The 20,000-nt window shown below is 38.6% G+C and overlaps 3 protein-coding genes and 1 long non-coding RNA gene across 9 annotated transcripts in view; 1 reads left to right on the top strand and 3 right to left on the bottom strand.

Moving 5' to 3' along the window:
* Positions 1-14,242, bottom strand: part of LOC111346801 (neurexin-4-like) — a 14,396-nt gene extending 154 nt beyond the window's left edge. Inside the window, exons 1-6 of one of the 3 annotated variants that reach the window (XM_088755290.1) lie at positions 13,881-14,242; positions 13,278-13,424; positions 9,767-10,035; positions 9,343-9,457; positions 9,019-9,141; positions 1-1,102 (exon numbers count right to left, since the gene is read on the bottom strand). The exon at positions 1-1,102 is cut by the window's left edge and continues 154 nt beyond it. In XM_088755290.1, coding sequence (XP_088611416.1) covers positions 468-1,102; positions 9,019-9,141; positions 9,343-9,457; positions 9,767-10,035; positions 13,278-13,377 — 1,242 coding nt within the window. In that variant the 5' untranslated portion in view covers positions 13,378-13,424; positions 13,881-14,242 and the 3' untranslated portion in view covers positions 1-467. Of the gene's footprint in view, positions 1,103-9,018; positions 9,142-9,342; positions 9,458-9,766; positions 10,036-13,277; positions 13,649-13,880 lie in introns of those variants that run through there. The other 2 variants (XM_088755289.1, XM_088755291.1) reach the window with 2 other exon arrangements.
* A 668-nt stretch (positions 14,243-14,910) lies between these two features.
* On the top strand, positions 14,911-15,354 carry LOC148735548 (uncharacterized). The gene is made up of 2 exons (XR_015999387.1): positions 14,911-15,071; positions 15,166-15,354. It is a non-coding gene; the product is annotated as an uncharacterized LOC148735548 (long non-coding RNA).
* LOC148735547 (uncharacterized) lies at positions 15,340-18,644 on the bottom strand. Of its 4 annotated transcripts, XM_088755299.1 has the most exons (6): positions 18,515-18,644; positions 18,187-18,350; positions 17,407-17,589; positions 16,896-17,194; positions 16,624-16,698; positions 15,340-16,497 (listed from the first exon to the last, which is right to left on the bottom strand). In XM_088755299.1, exons 1-3 carry the CDS (start codon positions 18,588-18,590, stop codon positions 17,575-17,577), a joined length of 255 nt encoding a protein of 84 aa, XP_088611425.1. In that variant the 5' UTR covers positions 18,591-18,644; the 3' UTR covers positions 15,340-16,497; positions 16,624-16,698; positions 16,896-17,194; positions 17,407-17,574. The 4 variants fall into 4 exon arrangements, with proteins under 4 accessions (XP_088611425.1, XP_088611424.1, XP_088611426.1 ...); XM_088755298.1 differs by lacking the exon at positions 18,515-18,644 and having other exon boundaries at positions 18,187-18,471; XM_088755300.1 differs by lacking the exons at positions 18,187-18,350; positions 18,515-18,644 and adding an exon at positions 17,717-18,113.
* A 314-nt stretch (positions 18,645-18,958) lies between these two features.
* Positions 18,959-19,863, bottom strand: LOC148735546 (uncharacterized). The gene has a single exon (XM_088755296.1). It carries the CDS (start codon positions 19,442-19,444, stop codon positions 18,959-18,961), a length of 486 nt encoding a protein of 161 aa, XP_088611422.1. The 5' UTR covers positions 19,445-19,863.
* Between the last annotated feature and the right edge of the window lie 137 nt (positions 19,864-20,000).

Below are 20,000 nucleotides of genomic sequence, written 5' to 3'. Positions count from 1 at the left end.
CATAAAATTATTATTAATTATTAATTATTATTATCATTCTACGATCTATTACTGACCAGGCTCAGCACACCAGGCAACATGGAATCTATTTGTTTTGCACATGCATGCTTGACTACCGTTAGATAAGGATGGGTCAATACTGATATTAAATATTCGATACTGGCGATACAGAGGTCTGAACGGAAAATATCGATAATAGCGAAAGTTTCGATGCTTTCAATACTGCCCAAAATAACTCATTGTTACTGCGTTTGTCACTAATCACCTCTTCTCAAAGTTTACATTGTCTACATATAAAAGGGTTATATGAGTTTCCAGCTTACTAAATTACATTATGGCGAGCCCATTGATCACATCTTTTCAAACTAAATGAACGATTAAATAAGTGAATCGATCGATCTCACATTCATTAGACACATGTCAAAAATCACAGTATTGTTTACGGAAAGAACAACGTTGACGACTGATCAGGCGATTCCGTAACACTTGAATTTTCCCAAGGTATGGTAGCCCAACTCGTCTTCCCCATTAGGGTCAATATCTGTGTCTCCAAACCTCAGCTGCTTAACCGGCAGATGAGTCCTGTTAGTAACGACACCACTATCTTCACGCCATACATTGTCATTCACATGACAGTTACAGTAGGTCGTGTGGTTGTCTGGCTTTTTGGCACATGTGTTGTTCATTCCGCATGCGCACTTGTTACTTTCAGTTGCTGCACCGCTCCAGTAGGTCATTTCCAGAGAATCACGTGAAACCCAAAAGGCATCTTTCAAAGTAGAACCGAGGCACTCGTACTTTATGAACTGCTCACAGTGCTGGGAAATGTCGATGAGACTCACCAGCTGAGAAATGTTTGCTCCTTTGTAGTGTATGTCCCGTGAATATGATCCCCGTTTTGTATATCCGTCCACCAGTGTCCGGTTCTCGCTGTCGTGACTTATGACGGTCACGCCAACACCGTCCTTGTCACTCATGTCACAGGTGACATTAAATGCCGAAAATCCTCCATCGCCATCGGGATCAATCAGGCATGGTCCAATTTTGGCATTAGGATCGAGCTTCTTCAAGTCGCTGCAAGATTTTGGAAGCGCTGAAGAGGCTGAGAAAAGAAAATTTGAAATTAAGGGTGTGTCAATTTTCGCAAAATTTTTTTGAGGTCACTGCCTCCTGTAGGAGGCGAAGCTATATATGTTGCTGAGATCAGTGAGTGAGTGAGTGAGTGCGTAGTGCATAAGTGCGTAAGTGAGTGAGTGAGTGAGTGAGTGAGTGAGTGAGTGTAACAATAGAATTCTGATCTTGACTCAATTTTGACCCGATGTTTCCCAGTGCTACTTATTGTTTTTTTAAGATTATCGACATTCGCACTCGACACAGTTGAGTTCCCTCCTTTTGTGATTTCTGGATTATAGCCACAAGTACATTATGTTTTCAGTTCTTTCCGTGACACTATGGAAGATAGCAGAAAGCGATAAACATCGTACAAGCATTTCAGGATTGTACGTGATTTAAAACAGAAATTGTTCTTGCAGAAAAATCTTAATAGGTGTGATCGGTACTTCATTAAACTTTGTGGAAAATTTTTTTCTTTGAAGAGAGAGCATTTTACAGTTTGAATCAGCAAATTGTGTAGATCCGGCGATATAATCAGGGGTGGAAGCGGAATAATGAATAATGAATAACGGCTTGAAAAAGGAAATGAATAAGGAATAACGGCTTAAAAAGAAAATGAATAATGAATAACTTGGGTTTAATCGAGAATAAAGAATTATACCAAAAACGAATCGCGTAAAGAAGCGATAGAGATCACGCGCTCGAAACTTGCAATCTTCGTCAAATCTTTGATGTCTTTGATGGTTTTTATGACCTTTCGGTGCCTTCCAGTCTCAGATTCTAGTGGCGGTATTCAATTGCAGATCCTCCTTTGCCAGTCGATTGCGTAACTTTTTCCTGATTTATCTTTGCTTCTATACTATGATTTTAACTTGATACACCGATCGGTTTACTGGTTTGATTTAAACATATGAAGTTCCTCAAAGCAATATTGAACAATTGATTTCTCATTTACATTTTTGTTGGCACATCTCTTTCAGTTCTCAACACCTGTCACGATCACCAAGGAGGCGTGGCAGATCGTAAGAAAGAACAAGGTGACGATTTGCATGTATTTTATGGCACCTATTTGATCAAAGCTGTAAACTTACCCTCAGGCCGGTTTAATACAATATTGAAATAAAAAACAGACGATCACAGCTAAATGGATCAAGAAAGTGCAAATCGGTGCTGGTTTACGCCTGCCTCACTAGTAGTATCAGTATAGCAGCTATAAAAATAGACCCTTTACTCTCAGTGATTAGTAAAGGATTAGAATCCTTTATTTAAAAAAAAATTTGAAAATCAGAACTTTGGGTTTAACTCATGATCCGCATAAAAAGGATAGTGCTGAAAGGCAATGCACGATGGAATGTCAACTTTTTTCATTTTAACAACTAGTGATCTCATTGGCCTAGACTCAAAAATCGCTAAAAAGTTAAGGTTCAAGTTGCATTTTGCCTAATTTTTTTAAGGTTTCAAGTATATTTGAGACCCAATCGCACAACATACAATTTTTAAAAGATATTGTATTTGGGGAACTTCATCAAAGAAGCAAAATTAACATCTATTGTCTTCTTCTATTCTGATTGGTTAAGCACGAGGTGAGAATAATTGTTTGACTGATTTTTACTTGAGATCCTGAGATATGTATGTAAGCGATCTCATTTGTACAAGTCATTATTCTATAATTGAAATGCGTAAAGTAAATCAGTTTTTGCCAATATTGGTTATTTCTTTATGTTCTATTTAGTGTTGAAGCCTAACAATTTCCTTCAACGTCAGGTAAGCTTTGTACAAGTTTTATACACAGACTCGATTTATGATTTTTCAGTCTCAAATATTTAGCTGCAAATTTGTTTACTGTGTTCTTCACCAAATCTTTGTTTTTCTTTTTAACAGTGTTTGTGAATGACTATCAGAGTTCGCCATTTAACAATAGCGCGATTCCAAAACAAAAACAAACGACTGCAAAGGATCTCGGATGGAAATGGGCCTTTAAATTAAAGGAGAATCTAGCGAAAAGTACATTTTCAAGAAAACAGTGCTTAAATATTTTTTTAAGAAAATAACATCCATCCGCCCCTTCAATGCCTTTCCCTTTCAACTTTGCGCAATACACTGGACTCGAACTGGACAAAACAATTCAGGATCGGTTCATATAGTAACTTTTGAAAATAAGCACCGCTTATGCGTGGAACTAGCTTACAGTCGAGGCTCATGCGGGGGAATCTCGTTAAAAATGTTTGCATCTGAAAAGATTTTCCCGCACGAGCCTCGACTGCAGACTAGTTCCAGTTCAATACCATGAATATCAATATTGTCGAACATTAACAGTCCTTGAACTATTTTCTACATTGACATATATTCTGTGAAGTAATCGGCAATCGATCGGCAAGCAAAGAACTCGGCCCTGGCATACGGCAAATTCATCGGGAAATACGCTTTTCAAAGGTTTATCCCGCAACTGTACATGTCGTAAAAAAATGAGCCTTTTCGATCCTTTGGTGGTACTTTGACTGTTTCTCGCAAATGCACCGCTTACCGCTCAACTAGCTTTAACGTGTTAAAGAACCTTTTTTTCTTGTCGTGGATAATGTTTTCTATATGGTTTTTCCTCTGTGTATAGGATAAATCCATTAGAACAGCGCTTCTGTTTGTAGAGAGGATTGTTTTAAATCTCCCATTTCAAAGGGGACTAATTGATTTACTAATGAAAGAAAAATGTAAAACATTGCACAAGCATGGCGAATATTTGGCGCGAAAACCTGTTGGTCGCGCGTACTTTTCCGCCCTTAGTTTATGGTCTTAATGTGAACACTATAAATTCCCATTTATAAATTTTCTTGTCATTGATGTTGCCATTTTTAATGGAAAAAGGGTAAAGTATTCAAGTTACTATCATAAATAACCCGATCCTAAATTGCTTTGTCCAGTGACGGTATTATTGCGTATGGCTTTATGATTTAGGCTTTACAGTTGAGTTTTATGGTTGAGCTGTAAAAGGAACTCCATTTGTATTGATTTCGTTTTCGAGAGGGTTTTTTGAAGTGCTGATTTTATGACAAGAGGGAAAACCGCATAACCCGCAGAAACACCTGTCGGAGCAAAGGGAGAACTAACGACAAACTCAACCCACATTGACGCAGGGTTCGGGAGTCGAACCCGGGACACATTGGTGGAACATGAGTGCTCTCGCCACTACACCCTCCCCTGCTACCTGTTATGATCGAGTTTTTCAGTGAAGTAATATTTATTTTAGTTTATCTATATATATATTCTCTTAGGTTCAAGCTAACTGAATACTACAAACCAGTTCGTGAAAAATCGTTTCAAGTCACTCAAGCTGGAGAAAGTAAGACTTTTATGCGTACATGTTTCCGTAGCACAATATAGTTTTGTGGGCTAACCATAAGTATGCGCTAGTTCTTGGAATTAAATGACAATTGAATAAAGATTCCTTACGGTCAAATTAACGTACCCTTCTGATGTTTTTTGCTCGGTTGTGTCAGGACGATAGATCGTCCTTTTACTGATGTTTCATGCGTATACATTGTATTCGGCGTTCAATATTGTATTTATTGTATTGGGACTCATTGCCCCAGTATATACATTTTTGTATTTCTTTACAAGTAGATATTCAGTCGATGATATTATTACTGACATTGCTTGTTGCACTGAAAAAAATCTTAAATCCAATTTAAGGCACGTTTTTTTGAGATATTCAGAGCATTTGTACAAAAAAAAAATAAATGAAAAAAATTTAACGAGAGTATACAAACGCTGAGCCCTCCATAAAGCTGTCATCTTTTGTCTATCCATACGTTCAGGTGTTTGACATTGACCACTATAGGGGAGCCGCGAGATTTTCATTTCGTGAGGCAATGTCTTTATTGGACAAACTAGAGGAATTCTCAATGATGTGGGGCGAACAAACCAGGCAGAGGACCAGTCGAACAGCAACTCAAGGTCCCGACAAAGTGTTGTCATACACAACAAGAAGATCAATCGAGATGATACATGGCAGCCTAACGCGACTGCAAAATTTTCTCTCCAAGTTAGGTGCTGAAGACCTTCTAGCACAAATTCGATTGTCTGCGTTGGTCACCTTTATGGTTGAAAATTTTTTTTCGCTCATGAGACAAGAGGATCCCATGCCTACTCAACTCGAGTACGGAATTAGACGCACAGCCTGTGTAAGGGAACTAGAGAAGAGAATGTATCGTGGGCATTTCCACTACTTCACCGGGCCCAAAAGCTATTATCCGGACAAAGTATTGGATTCTCCTCCTCCTCCTAAGCCATCCATATCCCTATTCGAAGATCAAATGGAGAAACTATCCCTTAGCGACACAAACGAGTTAAGGAAATTCGCTTCATCTTTCGGAAAGAGTGTTCGACAACATACTGTCAGAGACAAAAGCAAAGAAGATACTGGTCAATTGCCGTATGCAATACCGTTCTCGTTGCAACAGCGTGAGCCTGGTTCAAATGTTACAACAAGTACTCTGCTACAGGGTGACACTCGACAAGTACCTTGTCAGCAGTCCGTCCTTCATTGTGAAATTTTGTTCAAAGCAGGAGAAGTTGTCGCTGTGAAAAACGGTCGACGAAGAGAGAAATGGGGTTTTTTCTTTACTCTCCTTCTAAAGGATCTCTTAGTCGAGGACAGAACTGCAAATAAACTGCAGGTTACCGAAAATGTAAGGGATATTATGTGGCTGGACAATAGCGAAACTGAGGACATGTTCCTGTTCAAAGAAACGTATGAAGACCACAAAAATTCGCCGTATTCCATTGTGGACCGTGTTTGTGTCGCTATCATCTCTAACGAAAATGATTCAAAATGCTATCAACTTTCGCAAGAAGAAGCTGATAGATTGAAAGGCTTCTTAAAGCTGGAAACAACAGTGACATCGAGTCCGACGAGGAAACTAGAGAAAGCGACGTTGCTTCCGCATCCAGGGATGACCATCCCAGACGTGTAGCTTGTAATACGAGATTTGAACGCACTGCAACACGTTTAAGCCTAAATTAAGTTAACACTTTGCTTAACGCAACACACACATTCATTGGTATAAGTATTCTAGGATCTCAAAGTTATTTCTTTCGTTGTGTTATTTTTAAAAGCTTAATGTAATTTTGAGAAAGTTGAGTGACAATATTTCCACATCGGAAAGAATCAGTAAAATGTGGTTCTCGGGTATTTACCACCAAATCTACCAAGAATTCGCGCTATTATATTGTTGAATAACTATGTTGTTTTGATCTTAAATACGTTATCAATTAAAATTCCAGTGTTTTTTAGGTTACGTTATAGAGACGAAAGACTCAATCCGATGATCGAAAATAAGAATATCAAACATTCTGATGCTTAGATATCTACCAATAATTTGCGCAAAGTAAATAGGACTATGGAAAAAGGTATGTGTCGAACGCCATCGTAAGAGCTTTCCGTCGTCACTGCTTAAAGTCCCTATAGTGTAGATGTTTAGTGTACATTTTTGTTCAGTGTACAGTATGTAAAAATAAATGCCACGCCTATAAGGCTGATATCTAAATAAACCTCAGGCTGGAGTTAAGTAAATAAATAAGGTAATTAGATTGAACATGACGCTGACGGTTTTTATATCATATTTTAATTGAAGTGAAATCATCTATTCCACAATAAGGCGAATTAGAAACTGCCTAAAAAAACGAATACGGAATAATGAATAACGAGAAAAATTTAAAAATGAATAATGAATAACCTCGAAAAAACTGAAAGGAATGATGAATAAGTGAGATCCAATTATTCTGCTTCCACCCCCGAATATAATCATTTCAGTTCTTGCCGTACGTGACACCACAAAAGAAGATAAACACCTCAGACTATTTTCACAGTGGCATCCACCGACGCATAATTGTCGCACTGGAGCTTTTTTGCCCTTTTTTGTAAGTTTAAGTGAAAAATCTGTCAATAGGTAACCTATAACAAGTGCAATCGCCAAATTTTCGCCAATCCTAAAAGAACCGAACGTCCTGCCTCGAATGCCTCCACATTTTGGCAAAACAGTCATGTTTTTATTTGAACTTTTTAACTGTCATGATATGCAAGATATGTCTGGATAAAATTTTAATCGCTCGTCTACTCTGGCGTGCGATAGCAAGATTTTCCTTGTCCATTTGACTCTTTTTCTTTCGAGAGAAACAAATTTAAGCGTCACTATTATTCAGATGTCTGTGACTCATACCCCAGGTCCGCTTATACTAGAAGCAATTGGAGAACATATGGCGTGAACGAGAAATTCTCCTTCAGTTGCAAGTGTAGAGGCCAGCGCAAGAGATCACCGGGAAAAAGGGATCCATTCCGCCGTAGCAATTGGCGTGATATTTTTCTATTTCTTTTTAGAGTGATGAGGGTTTGTGATTGACATATGAATCAATCGATGAAGTTTTGGTCAAGGAATTTTAGTTCGATGCGAGACAAATATTCCGCAAGCGTCATTACACAACCTCTCTCTCCCGTGGGGAATCCCATTTCGTGGAATTAACTTCGCGCTAATCGTAAATAGTCGAAGGTTTCCCCCACCAAAAACACCTTAAACAAAATGCTTTTTTCATTAAATTTCCAGGCAACTACCAATAAAATTCGCCTTATGCTGCCTTGTGCGTCACCCCATTACATATCATTTCCCTGTAAACAACCTACATTTTATCATGTATTCCACACATAAGGACAAAGTCCAGATAGGCAAAAGCTCCCTCGTTGTAATGCCCACATGAAAGCCTTAGAAATGTGATTCTTTCTCTTCGTTCGATGTATTTTCTCTTATTCGAAAAACGGAGACCGCGAAATATATTTGATTAAGGTCTCCTGGAGATAAAATGGAGTTTTTCCGCGGTAAAGTGAAAACCCCTCGTGCCGAACCACTAATTACGAGGGTCTACACACAAGCAAGTGAAGTCTCATTTTCATCCGTTGTTTGGTCTCGTTACGCCACTAGGAAGGTGAAGAGAGCGCATTGCGTGACGAGACCAAACAACAACTGCGACATATCAAACCCATCTATCAATAGGGCTCAAAAACACACCATTTATGGTCATTTTCTTTGTTTGAGGGGATTAATTTCTTCTGTTAAGAGACCTAAAGCTTGAAGAATCGAGTCTAAGCCGTATACCTCAGCGCGAAATTTAAAATAATCAGTAATTCTTTAAATGACGGATACAATCTGCTTTGGTGGAGGGGTAAGAACGGTTTTGTTAATAACAACCACTTAGTTACCGGGTGACGGAGGGTAAATTTGTGTAGACACAGGAAGGGGGGAGGTTAGACTCCACGACATATTAGTGATACAGAACTCCAACAAAGATTACCTATGTTAATTTCGCCTGTCAGTTGGAAATGGCTTTTGTTATTTTAACGCCATAATATTTTTTAAGACTTTTCGTTTGGGATATTCTATCATTCAGCGCCTTAAGATATTCCATCATACCCCCGATCCACCTTTCCTCGGCTCCATCATTCTTTTGAATAACTCGAGTTATTTGCGGATTTAGCGGCCCTTTTCGGCAAAAGTCGCTGATTCAAACAGTAGGGTGCTCTCTTTTCAAAGAAAAATATTTTTCCTCAAAGCCTACATGATGTTTAGATTACGTCTTTTGAGTTTACTTCCTATAAATTGGAAGGGACTTTTGAAAGTTTGGAATTAAATGCTCTTTTCCTTTTACAAACTGAAAACATCAGTTACTCAAAGTGTCCCACCCATTCGAAAATTAACTCATGCGTACCATGCTCTCCTCACACTCCTGAGGCCGTGCGTACACCACGAAATTTGTGTATCGATTTCCATTATTCGCACCTGCGCTTCACATATCCACGAGTAAAAAGTACTTGTAATGTTGTCACAATCATCACAATTAAATTTTACCAAATTCAAGACTAACCGGTGCAATTTTTGCCATCACCGTGGTATGCACATTTGCAGGTGCAGGTATAACTTCCGTCAGTGTTAGTACACAGGGCGTGCACGTGGCAGTCGTTGGCGTAGTTAGCAGACTCATCTATATCTGAACAATAAAAAAGAATTGAGAGCGTACCAAATTGAAAATAAGTATGTGTCATCTCAGCTTGTGTCATCTCAGGAAATTGTAACTACATGGATTCTGCTAAGAGGCCTATAACAGACAACCCCGTTTTCCCATCTTATTTGAGTCCCGCACAATACTGAAAGCTAGTCTTTAATGTAACATCACATAAAAAATATTTACCTTTTTCGCAATTTTCTCCCGTGTAACCAGCTTGACACAAGCAAACGTATCTCTTGTCTGTAAATCCACTAAAACAGGTTGCACCATGGAGACAGGGATTACTAGAACATGGATTCTAAAGAGATAGAAAAACATTTTAAGTGATGCATAGTCTAGTAAAATCAAAGTGGATAGAAGAGTATTTTATCGTATAAACTGCGGTTTTTAACAAGGATTTCATTTCCAGCCCTGAGAAAAGTTGTAACTACACATATGTAAAGTCGCGAAAATTTTTACGTATGTTCGATATCACCAATTAGCTGATAGCACGTCACTCGCCTTTTTCGTCGCTCTGTCAAGCTGATGAATGACTGGCAATGCGTTCACTATTCTCAATTAAGGATTAACATATCATTCTTTCCATATTAAAGCTGTAATTTTATACCGTAGTAGCCCAGTAGAGAAAGTCCTTTTTTGGTTTGAGATCATCAGGATGTTGGGTGTGGTCAGAGTCACTAAGCTGGCAGATCCTCATGCTGTCGTTTTTTGATAGACCGATGTTCACCGACACACAAGACCTTTCCTGAAGGCACTGGTGTCTACAATCACCGTTTAGCTCCATTTCCGTGGTTAAGTTAATTTCTTTAATGATGTGATCCTGCAAAGCAAGACCTCCAATCGACTTCAAAAAATGCAGACTTCGGCAACCAAAAGCTGAAAATAATTTGATTTAAATTGGACAGTGTTATTAAAACTACAGATAAACAAAACAAATATTTGGTGGAGAAATATGCGGCACTAATACTCATCCTCGGACATTCCCTGTTTCAAGATGTAAACAGTGAACCTCGAGGAACAGATAATGTCCAGTGACAGTTATACGACATGTGCTAGCATATTTTCTCACCAAATGCACACCATTGTGGTTATTTTCCTCAAAATATTTCGTAACTTGTAGGAAAAAATGTTTACGAACAGGTTGATACCATTTATTTCGTGGGATACTCACTTTTCAGTGTTCTCTGGTACAACTTTATAGGAAAATAAACATGTCCCCTCTTCTGTAACACTTATAAAATAAAGTTGTTACTTACTTAGTTACCTACTATCGAAGTGAGCGTGAGGTTTGGGGAATAGCACTCGAGGTATACCTCGAATATTCTCAGTTGCAGTCGGGGCTTATTTGGTCGCGTGATTCGTTTAGACCCGGCAATACTGCGCGAACAGAAATAGTTGATGGATTATAATAAACAACTATTCACCGAAGTTTTGGAGAATATCCACCGACACTGAGGTAAAAAGTTGTTTAAGCATATATCAAAACAGTGGGATAAGATAGCACAAAAAATATAATTTTAACTTATCTATTCCAGCAACGATTATGATATCTTCGGGCGCATTCCCGAGCGAGCTACTTGGAGGTGAATGGCAAAGGATATTCGATGTTTGATCCTTTGGTTTAGTATCTGACTAACACCAATCGGTAAAAAACTGGAGCACGGCTATTGAATTTCTAGCCATCTGATTGGCTGAACTGAGCCATGTTATGGGCTTTTATAACCCTTCCTTTAAACTTGGCGCGATTTTATTGGTTACTTTACGTCACGTGCTGCAAAATCACAGGACAGTTATCACGCAATAACCACCGTTCGCGTCGATATTTGTCCTCCGATTTTTTCCGTGAGAAACAAACATAGTCAACACAAGAGTTTCAACTTTTCCGTTCTCCTATTTACAGGGAAGGAAACCAAACTCGTTTCTATTTTTGCTTGCTTCCGTCAGCCACGCGCATTCACCATCAGATCACCACTGGCTTTTTTACTGTGTTTACGCGCAGTTTAATTGCACTGTGAAAATTAATGGGAGGGTTACAAAATAAATAAACCCCGTTCTCGCTTGCTGGTATGTCGGCTGATAATGCCCTTGGCTGAGAGATTGTCCTCAGAATTTCATATTTGCCCTCGAAGCTTCGCTTCTCGGCCAAATATTCATTTTTCGGAAAATCCCTCAGCCGCGGACATTATCAGCCGACATACCAGCCACTCGAAGAGGTTTATTTACTAAATAACCTACGTGCTCTCAACTCATAATCTAACTTCGACAAATATGGTCAATAAATTCGTCAGCGAAGTCAAAGAAAGGGTGTGTGGGTGACCTGTGAAGCAATGGCGGAGAAAATCGTTTTGCTCGAGAGCTTACAAGTGAAAAAATAACAGAACTACAATAGAACACGTGACTCCCAGATCATCGAAGAGGAAGACAATAAATTCTATAGTGAAATATTTCAACGTACGTAACGGAAATTTAGGTCGTTTTTATTTGCTAATATGATTCGTAAACTCTTTCACACGTCCGCGAGAAAACAAACAACTTGCCGAATATGAGATCATCATAACCTCAAATTCGGCAAGCTTGAGCAGAATAATTGATAAATTTTGGCTAAACGCCGAAGACTCAATCCAGATATCCCATGATAGTCAGTAGGCACTAGTTTTCATTTTCACGCAACAACTCAGAGTGTCAAGCGATGAGCACTGGCTGGTTATGTCATGAAATTGTAAAAACAAACAATTTTTGTCAAAAGAGTTCCGCTATATCAAACGAGAGCCCGCTGTCATCGACTGTTATGCTCCGTTTGAGGGTTGGCCTTGGTTTTGCTTCTAGTCACTTTCAGTCATGCCGAGGAAACTGGAATACAAGTTCGGCTGGATGGACCACTTACTTGGATACAGATTTTATTTTATCTACAGTGGTCAGGAAATGGTCGGGAAAAAAAAAATTCGTCAAAGAAAGATTCGTCAAGGTCAGGAAAAGTCTGGGAATTTCACTTCAAGTCAGGAAAAAAATTTTTCCGAGAAGTTAGGGAATTTTTTCTTTTGTTAATTCACGTACTTTTCTGGGTTTTTATAGACATGAAATTTAAATTAACTAAATTGGGTTTCAGTGAATAAAAATAAGGTCTTATTGGGAGCACATGCGCTTAGTGGCTCTTCATCTATCACATTCAAGATTTAACCGTAACTTAGAACAGGTACGTAGATAAAAATGTTTCGGATTTTCTAGGCTTTTTGTCTGTTCAAATTTGATAACGATTCAGAACTGATAACAATGACATGAAAACGCGAAAAATTTGCATAAGCGCTGGAAGACTTTTGAAAAATTACAATTTCCGCACCGCGGTTTTGAAAACATTTGAATCACTGATATAAACGACGATTAAACAACCAAATGGGAAACTGAGGCAATAATTCGTGAATTTTAGTACTAAAATTTTCAAAACGTTCGTGCCTACACGTTTTTAAATATTTGTCATCTAATTCATAGCTGGTTGTTTGGACTTGAAAAGGAAACTCCTCCACAATAATTATTTGTTGAAATAAAATTTCTTAGTCATAAAAATGAAATAGAGATATTGTCATCTGTCTGCTGAAGTTTCAAAAAACAACATGAACGAGACGTTTCGATCAAAAGTGGACTTGCACATCTCTAAAAAAATATGCCCTGGCAACGTACCAATGCTAATTTGTCTTCAGAAAGCGCATTCTTCGTTCTTCATAATTTAAAAAAAAGCCAGAAACTCAAATTTGTCATAAAATACCAAGTAACCATGTCCTCCCAGCCCGGTGAGATGAGAAATTGCGTTGCTAATACGTTTCTCGAGTTGAGTTGTCAGTCAGTTGCCTCTAGAAGTTTGTTCGCAATAACCGTTCTCACAGTGATTACGGCAAAGATAGAGAATTAAGAACGCGGAGATATAATTTTGCTAAAACAAGACGTCCAGATTGTAAAAACCTAGCGCCAAATAATTATGTAATGCAGGTATTTTCTGGTCCAGATAATTCTCAACATCTTTGGATAAGGGCAGGGCTTACCTAATTGTGTCTCCATGAACACCTTCCATCTGGTGGATATCTAAACGGCTCAAATTATCGCTATCTTTGTCAAATTGCACTCACCTGCACCAGCAAAAACCGATGACAATCTGTTTACCATCAAAATGCAAAAGATTAAAGGACAAGTTGTAGTTCCAATCTTGAGAAAAGTCCAAGGACTCATTCTAATGGAAATACTTGGTGGAGCAGTTTTAACAATATGCAAAACACCTACATATGATGCACGATCCTAGCAGTAGATAGCGCTATTTAAGCAATAGCGAAAATCAGACCTGAAAAAAATCAGGCCTGTACGGGATTCGAACCACTGACCTCTGCGATACTAGTGCAGCGCTCTACCAATTGAGCTAACAAGCCAACTGGGAGCAGGCCGTTAAGTTGATTCGTAATAAACCCGTGAAAGTGATAAATGAGATACAATGAAATATAAGAGGTTCATATATTTTGTACCGCGGTATTAGTTACATATGATGCACGATCCTCGCAGTAGATAGCGCTATTTAAGCAATAGCGAAAATCCCGTACAGGCCTGATTTTTTTCAGGTCTGATTTTCGCTATTGCTTAAACAGCGCTATCTACTGCGAGGATCGTGCATCATATGTAACTAATACCGCAGTACAAAATATCTGAACTTCTTATATTTCATTGTATCTCATGCAAAACACCACAGCTCCCCACAAGTTTTATATATTTTTTTAAATGTCTCCCTTAAACAGGAAGACTTTTAAATAATTTAACAGGTTTTATAATAAACATGAAAAAAAAAACGCGCTTCTGATTGGCTGAAAACGCATGCATTTTTGTCATGTTACACGTGTTACACGTGAAAATTACAAACAGCACGCGCTGTCAAAATTTCGCCTGTCTTGACTTCCTGTGATGCTGTAGACTACAAGTAGTCCCTCCTTTTCGAAGAGGTCTGTGGCGCGAGTCAAAATGGTGAATAAAATTGATGTTAGCGCACCGTTTGGAACTCTCGGGGTGACGCCGATGCTCTGCAGGAGCTCCATCAGTGAGGCGCTCGAAAAGTAGATGCTACGGATTAATTAAGCCCAAGAGTTTGACCTTGCACGGCTGAGTGGTTTTCGGGCGTCAAATTTTCATCTCAAGAAAGCGATTCGTTATCTTATTACCAGTCAATCTTCTCTAAGTAAAGAGGATAATATGTGCACCAAATTTATGGAATAAAAATATTGGTCAACATGCTCGTGCATGCTGTGTACACCAACTTTATGCAATAAAACAGAAAGGTAAACATGCTCGTTCAAAAGGCAAATTGATTCGTAAACTTTGCCCCGTTTACGAGGGGTTTTTTGACCTGTTAATACTCTCGTACAGTAGACTCGACGTGTGTTAAAGCAAGCGTTTAATTAAAAGTCTCTCTCATTCGTCTTACAACGGTTTGTAAAAGACTCTCTCGAAAAGGTGGGGCCCTAGTGTTAGATATGGAGATATCACGTAATAGAATGTCTAATCGGATCTCCCATTGGTCGTTGCTAAATGATAATCAATGAAAGTTCGTTCAAGGTTACCTCAATCAATGATGTTAATTAAGAGACTAAACATCTGTTCTACTCAAATTACGAAGTCTCCTACAAATTGCACCTGTTTTCCCTGTCCATTACTTGAAAAAACCTAATCATTGCCAGAAATCTGGGACATTTAGAGCCCGCGTATATCAGCGGTAATGTTACAGAGAATAGTGGCGGCCGTAGGCTCCAAGAGAAAGTGTTCGATCATAAATTACAAGGATTTGAATGAAATATCGTGTGTTGTTTTGTATGACACTGCCAGAAAAAGTAAAGGGAAGTTTTTTTGAAGTGGATTGGCTCATTGAGAAGAGGAAAGTTGGCCATGTGAGTACATGTCAGAACGAAATGTTTTTTCGATTAATTTGATTTTGTTATTTTTTGGGATGATCGTGGGACATGTCTGTTCTTTCATTGTCAGAAAGAGGAGTATCTTGTGAAATGGAAAGGTTGGCCACTGCAAGCCCTTATTACGGTCAATGTTTGCCTTATATAACTGATTGAGTTACTCTATGTCCTTCTTCTCGTCTTTTCTTTCCTTTTTTCACTGAGTTTACCATGTACAACCGTTAATGTAATACAGAAATAAATGCAGTTTTACCATCCACAAGCTTGTAGTTTTATTTTATTTCAAAAGTCAAAACTTACGAAAAGCCTGTCAAGCCGGATAGCTACCGGTTAGAGGTGGCTGGAAGAAACTTCTACCATGCCATGCTAAGAAGTTTGAAAGAGAAGTCTTCTACCCCTGTAGATGTACAAATTGACTTTGATGTGCAGAGGTATCTATGGAGAGATAGAGGGGTTGTATCTGAACACCCTGGATACAAACTTTAAAATAAAGTAGACTTCTTCCGTTTTACCACCCTTCCTGAGAGCTGGTGGTATTACCTTGATCTCCATGGACAGGGTAAATCTGTGGATTTCCCTTTGAAAATGAGATCCCTTTTAAGCTGGACTCCGGTTCAATACACTAAAGATAATGGAATGCTGAAGCAGGCACCACAAGCACCAGTTGAAAAAGTGATAATATACTTTTGCAAGAAAGCATGCAATATTACAAAATTGTGAAGCTAGTTAATTACAGAATGCAGGGCCACTGTTTTGTTCATCATCAATGCCTCTCCAATTGGCCCAGTTCCAATGAGAGATTGGACATTTCCTAGAGCTTCAATTAGAATTAGTGTATTGGCTTAAATTTTAAAACCCTATCATCAAAAATCAATCATTTGTATTGTCAGAAATAGCTTTCCAGAGAATTTCCCTCAGCTTGTCTTCTCTCCTACATTTGGTAGCAATTCCCATTTCTTTGAGTATGGTTTTTATCTCAGGGATGGTCATTGTGTCCACATTACCCTCAGTAATTGGTGGTTCATCATCTTATGTTGAGGCAACACACAGTCGTGGTCTCTTTCCTCTTAGCTCAAAGATGTCAGCTTCCCAGTACTCATCTTTTTTTTTTTTTTGGTATACTGGTGTGGTTGCCTTTCAACATCTTGAAGATGTTCAATTCTTTTCAGGGCTAGAATTGCCTCTTTGCATGCATCATGCTTGTTGCATTTGTTGTGGTATATGGAGCTACAGTATCATTAATTTTTTCAACTCCTTGGCCTGTGAATAATTTAAAAGGGGTCTTGTCTCTGATGAATTGGGGTAGGTGGTAGGCCAATATATGAAAGTATGGGGTGACAGAAGCATTTTCATATCCAATGACCTCTCCACCAAGTGATAGATACAATTTTATCCACTCTGTTGCCTGTTTAGAATTAAGTAACAACAAATTAGTTTTTGTGCAAACCTAGGAATTGTACTATTAATTAAACCCATAACCATGTTAGCAATTACTTGAAAGGAGTTAAAATGAGAAGAAAATTCAACTTACATCCTTAAAGAAGCAATCTATGCGATTTTGACCTGGCTTCCAAGCTGGTAATGTTTGGTATACGTTGTCAAAACCCTATAAAAATATAAGGATTGCCGAAGTTTTTAGTTTGTAATTTATTAACATACATCATTCCTCTATAATCGAAAGGACAAATGTATGGAATTTATCATGTGTTTGAAGATAAGAGACAAGCTAAGGTTCTTCAGTATGATGCCACTGTGTCAGACCAGAGAAAATGTAACTTAGCTGAAAAACAACAAAAAAAACACCTTCCATATTTTGGTGATTGAATCACAGTGTTCTGGATCAAGGATCTGTGGGAACTTCTTGGGAAGGCTTTGGAGCACTTTTTTCTTCTCATTCCCAACCATGCTTGTCCAATCGTACAAGCCACTTGGCGTTCCATCAGCATTGCGCTTCTCTCATACACTAAAGCTCACCCCACAACTGTTAATCACCTCTATGGTTTTTTGCAGGGTTTTGTGTTTTCTGGCCGATGGTGCCTTGTTAAGGTTGTCTTTCTTGTCTTTCTCAATTGCATTGTTGAGAAGGTTCTTCTCCAATCTATCTGTAAACAGACAGAAAAACACCCCTTTGCTTTCAGTCTTTAAAGTATTTTCAAAAGATTTAAGCCAAGTTCTGTTTCCTTAGAGTGCGGCAAGGACTTACTCTTATCCCCAAATTGTTATTCGTGAGCCGGGGGAAATCTGGGGACAAGGTTAAATAAGACTACATCCCAGGGAATTTAACATACATGTTGATTCTATATGGATGAAGTACCTTGTGACTCGAAGCTGTAAGTGAACCTCATCCACCCTTAGATTCTCAATTGGAATTTTTAGCAGAGCAGATCTGATGCATCCATAGTTGTTGTTTGATTTATTTGCGAGATCTTTGTTTTCAGCCAGCGTTCTCCTATTCCCATCCATCCAGTAATAGTTTTCTGGCTTAGTTGTGTCCCAGCTGTTGAAATAAACATAATTGTTCAGTTTCAATAAGAGGTGAATATTCCACCATTAAGACACATCTATTATATAAGAAAGGAAAGCAGGCTCTATGATTATAGCTAATTGTAATTTTTTGTTTTTACCGGGCATCCTTATCTATTTTGTAGTATATGCAGTCATAGTCAGCACATGCACTGTTCATCCCAAGAACTAGAAGAAGGACCTAAGCAATATAATTCATAACTGAAACACTTGATAATTTTTAAATTACAGTACTGCATTCACTTAAATATGTGCCACATTTAGTGCTTATTAAATCTGTAATTGTGGTAAGTGCTTATTCAGGAGCAGTGTTTATTTTAAGAATGCACTTTTAATACTTGAATGAATACAATACTGTGTGCAGCCCAGGCATGAAATCATGTAATTTCATTGGTTGCATAAGCAATTTAGATTAGTTTTCTTTGCCACTTGAATCTCATCAATTTTAAAAATTTTGTTAAAGGGGTGCAACATATACTGTTAAGTCCATATAACATGCTAGAGTGTTTGGGGTGCTTATTTCAATGTATGGCAAGATTTCCATAATTATATAAATTATGTTTTCTCTTACCTTGTAATCACCAGACAAATAGAAGTCCAAAGGTACCTTGTGACCATCCACCTCAATTTCTCCTTCATTAACCAGCTCATTAATTTCATCAAACAGATTTTTGCAGGAAGCTTTCAGAGTATCATAATCCTCACTTCCAGAAACAATTCCAACTGTGTGATTTCCTGTTAAAATGCATAGTTTTACATGATTTGTAAAAACATTTATGCTTGCTGAAAGTTCCATAGCAACATTTACCTTGCACAGCTTCATTGCAGATAAGTGACTTAGCTTTATGGATTCTGTGCCTAATAAAGTATCCATCTATCTAATGTATCTATCCATCTACCTTTGCAGGACATTACTTTCTCTCCATCAGATAGCAAGGCAAATGAGATAACAATGAAATTTGTTATCCTTGACATTTTAGCACCATCACCAGATACCTTGACTTGTTTTTTCCAAGTTCACCATTTTCTCTCTAGAAAAGCGGGCAATGTTAGAATTTGCCAAGAGTGACAATTTTGCAGATAATTATGTTTTTGGAGCAAAATGAGAGTTTGTGTGGGAGGGGAAGGGGAAAGAAAGACTTGTTATGTGACACTATGCAACATTCATAACTAGTGTTACCAAAGGTAAGTTCCACCAGACTTACTGTTGACAAACCTAAGTCTAGGTACCATGCTTAGGTGTTATAGCAGAGCTGCTGAAGCTATAGCAGGACATACAGAGAGGGGTGAGGATAACAATTGGCTAGGCTCCTTTAAGGAATTGCTTTTGCAAGATTATTTATTTAAACTATATATACCTTCTTTTTAATTTGCACTCGAAGCTCTTCTTTGAAGCTCATTTGGGCTCCTGCAGTTTTTCCTGGTGTCTTTGATATGTGAAAAATCTTGTTCAAGTCACTTCTGCATTGTTTGATCAAATAGCTTCTTGGAGCATCATCTACAATCATTGATACTTCATGGTAAGCTGCATCCCCAACACAAAACTTGTCCATGATGTTAAGAAGGGAGCGCACATTGTCTTCACGTTCCTGTGATAGATCATGAAATGATGTTCCGTTGTCTTTTCCGTAGCCAAGTTCAGTGGCTTTCCCATCCTTATCTTTGACTTTAACAGATTCAAGTGTTAAGCCAAATGACTCCAAGAACCACAAGGCCATTGCAGCCCTGGTTTTTACTTCTTTTATCTTTCGATTCCCTTGGCGTTTACCAACCTCGTGTATGGGTCGGCCATTGTTTCTTAAGTTTCCACTGCAGTTCGTGCATATCATAACGTCCTCGAGGAAATCTACGGTGGCTTCAAAGGGACATACACTTTCCTCTCTTTTTTTTTCACTTGCGACTTAGCTGCTACTTTCTTGCGACTTAGCTGCGACTTTCTTGCTACCTTCTTGCGACTTAGCTGCGACTTTCTTGCTACTTTCTTGCGACTTAGCTGAGACTTTCTTACTACCTGCGACTTTCTTGCAACTTTCTTGCGACTTATCTGCGACTTGCTACTTTCTTGCGACTTAGCTGTGACTTTCTTGCGACTCATCTGCGACTTGCTACTTTCTTGCGACTTAGCTGCGACTTTCTTGCTACTTTCTTGCGACTTAGCTGCGACTTTCCTGCTACTTTCTTGCGACTTAGCTGCCTGGCTACCTAGCTGGGCCGAGTGGGACGCAGGCTAGGTTCTTTGGCTGACAACGTCGACCTGTCGTACTATATGAGCCGAGAAACGAAATGGAAAATCTGTCCTTTGCGAAATAAGAATCTGTAGTTTGCCAAAGGACTTTATCGCTGCGTCTACTAAACAATGCCAGGTCAGAGTGCCACGGTAATGCG

The sequence above is a fragment of the Stylophora pistillata genome, chromosome 3 (assembly GCF_964205215.1).
Source record: "Stylophora pistillata chromosome 3, jaStyPist1.2, whole genome shotgun sequence".
Taxonomy (NCBI): domain Eukaryota; kingdom Metazoa; phylum Cnidaria; class Anthozoa; order Scleractinia; family Pocilloporidae; genus Stylophora; species Stylophora pistillata.
Note: the sequence above shows the minus strand (reverse complement) of the source record. Positions and strands in the feature narration are given on the sequence as shown.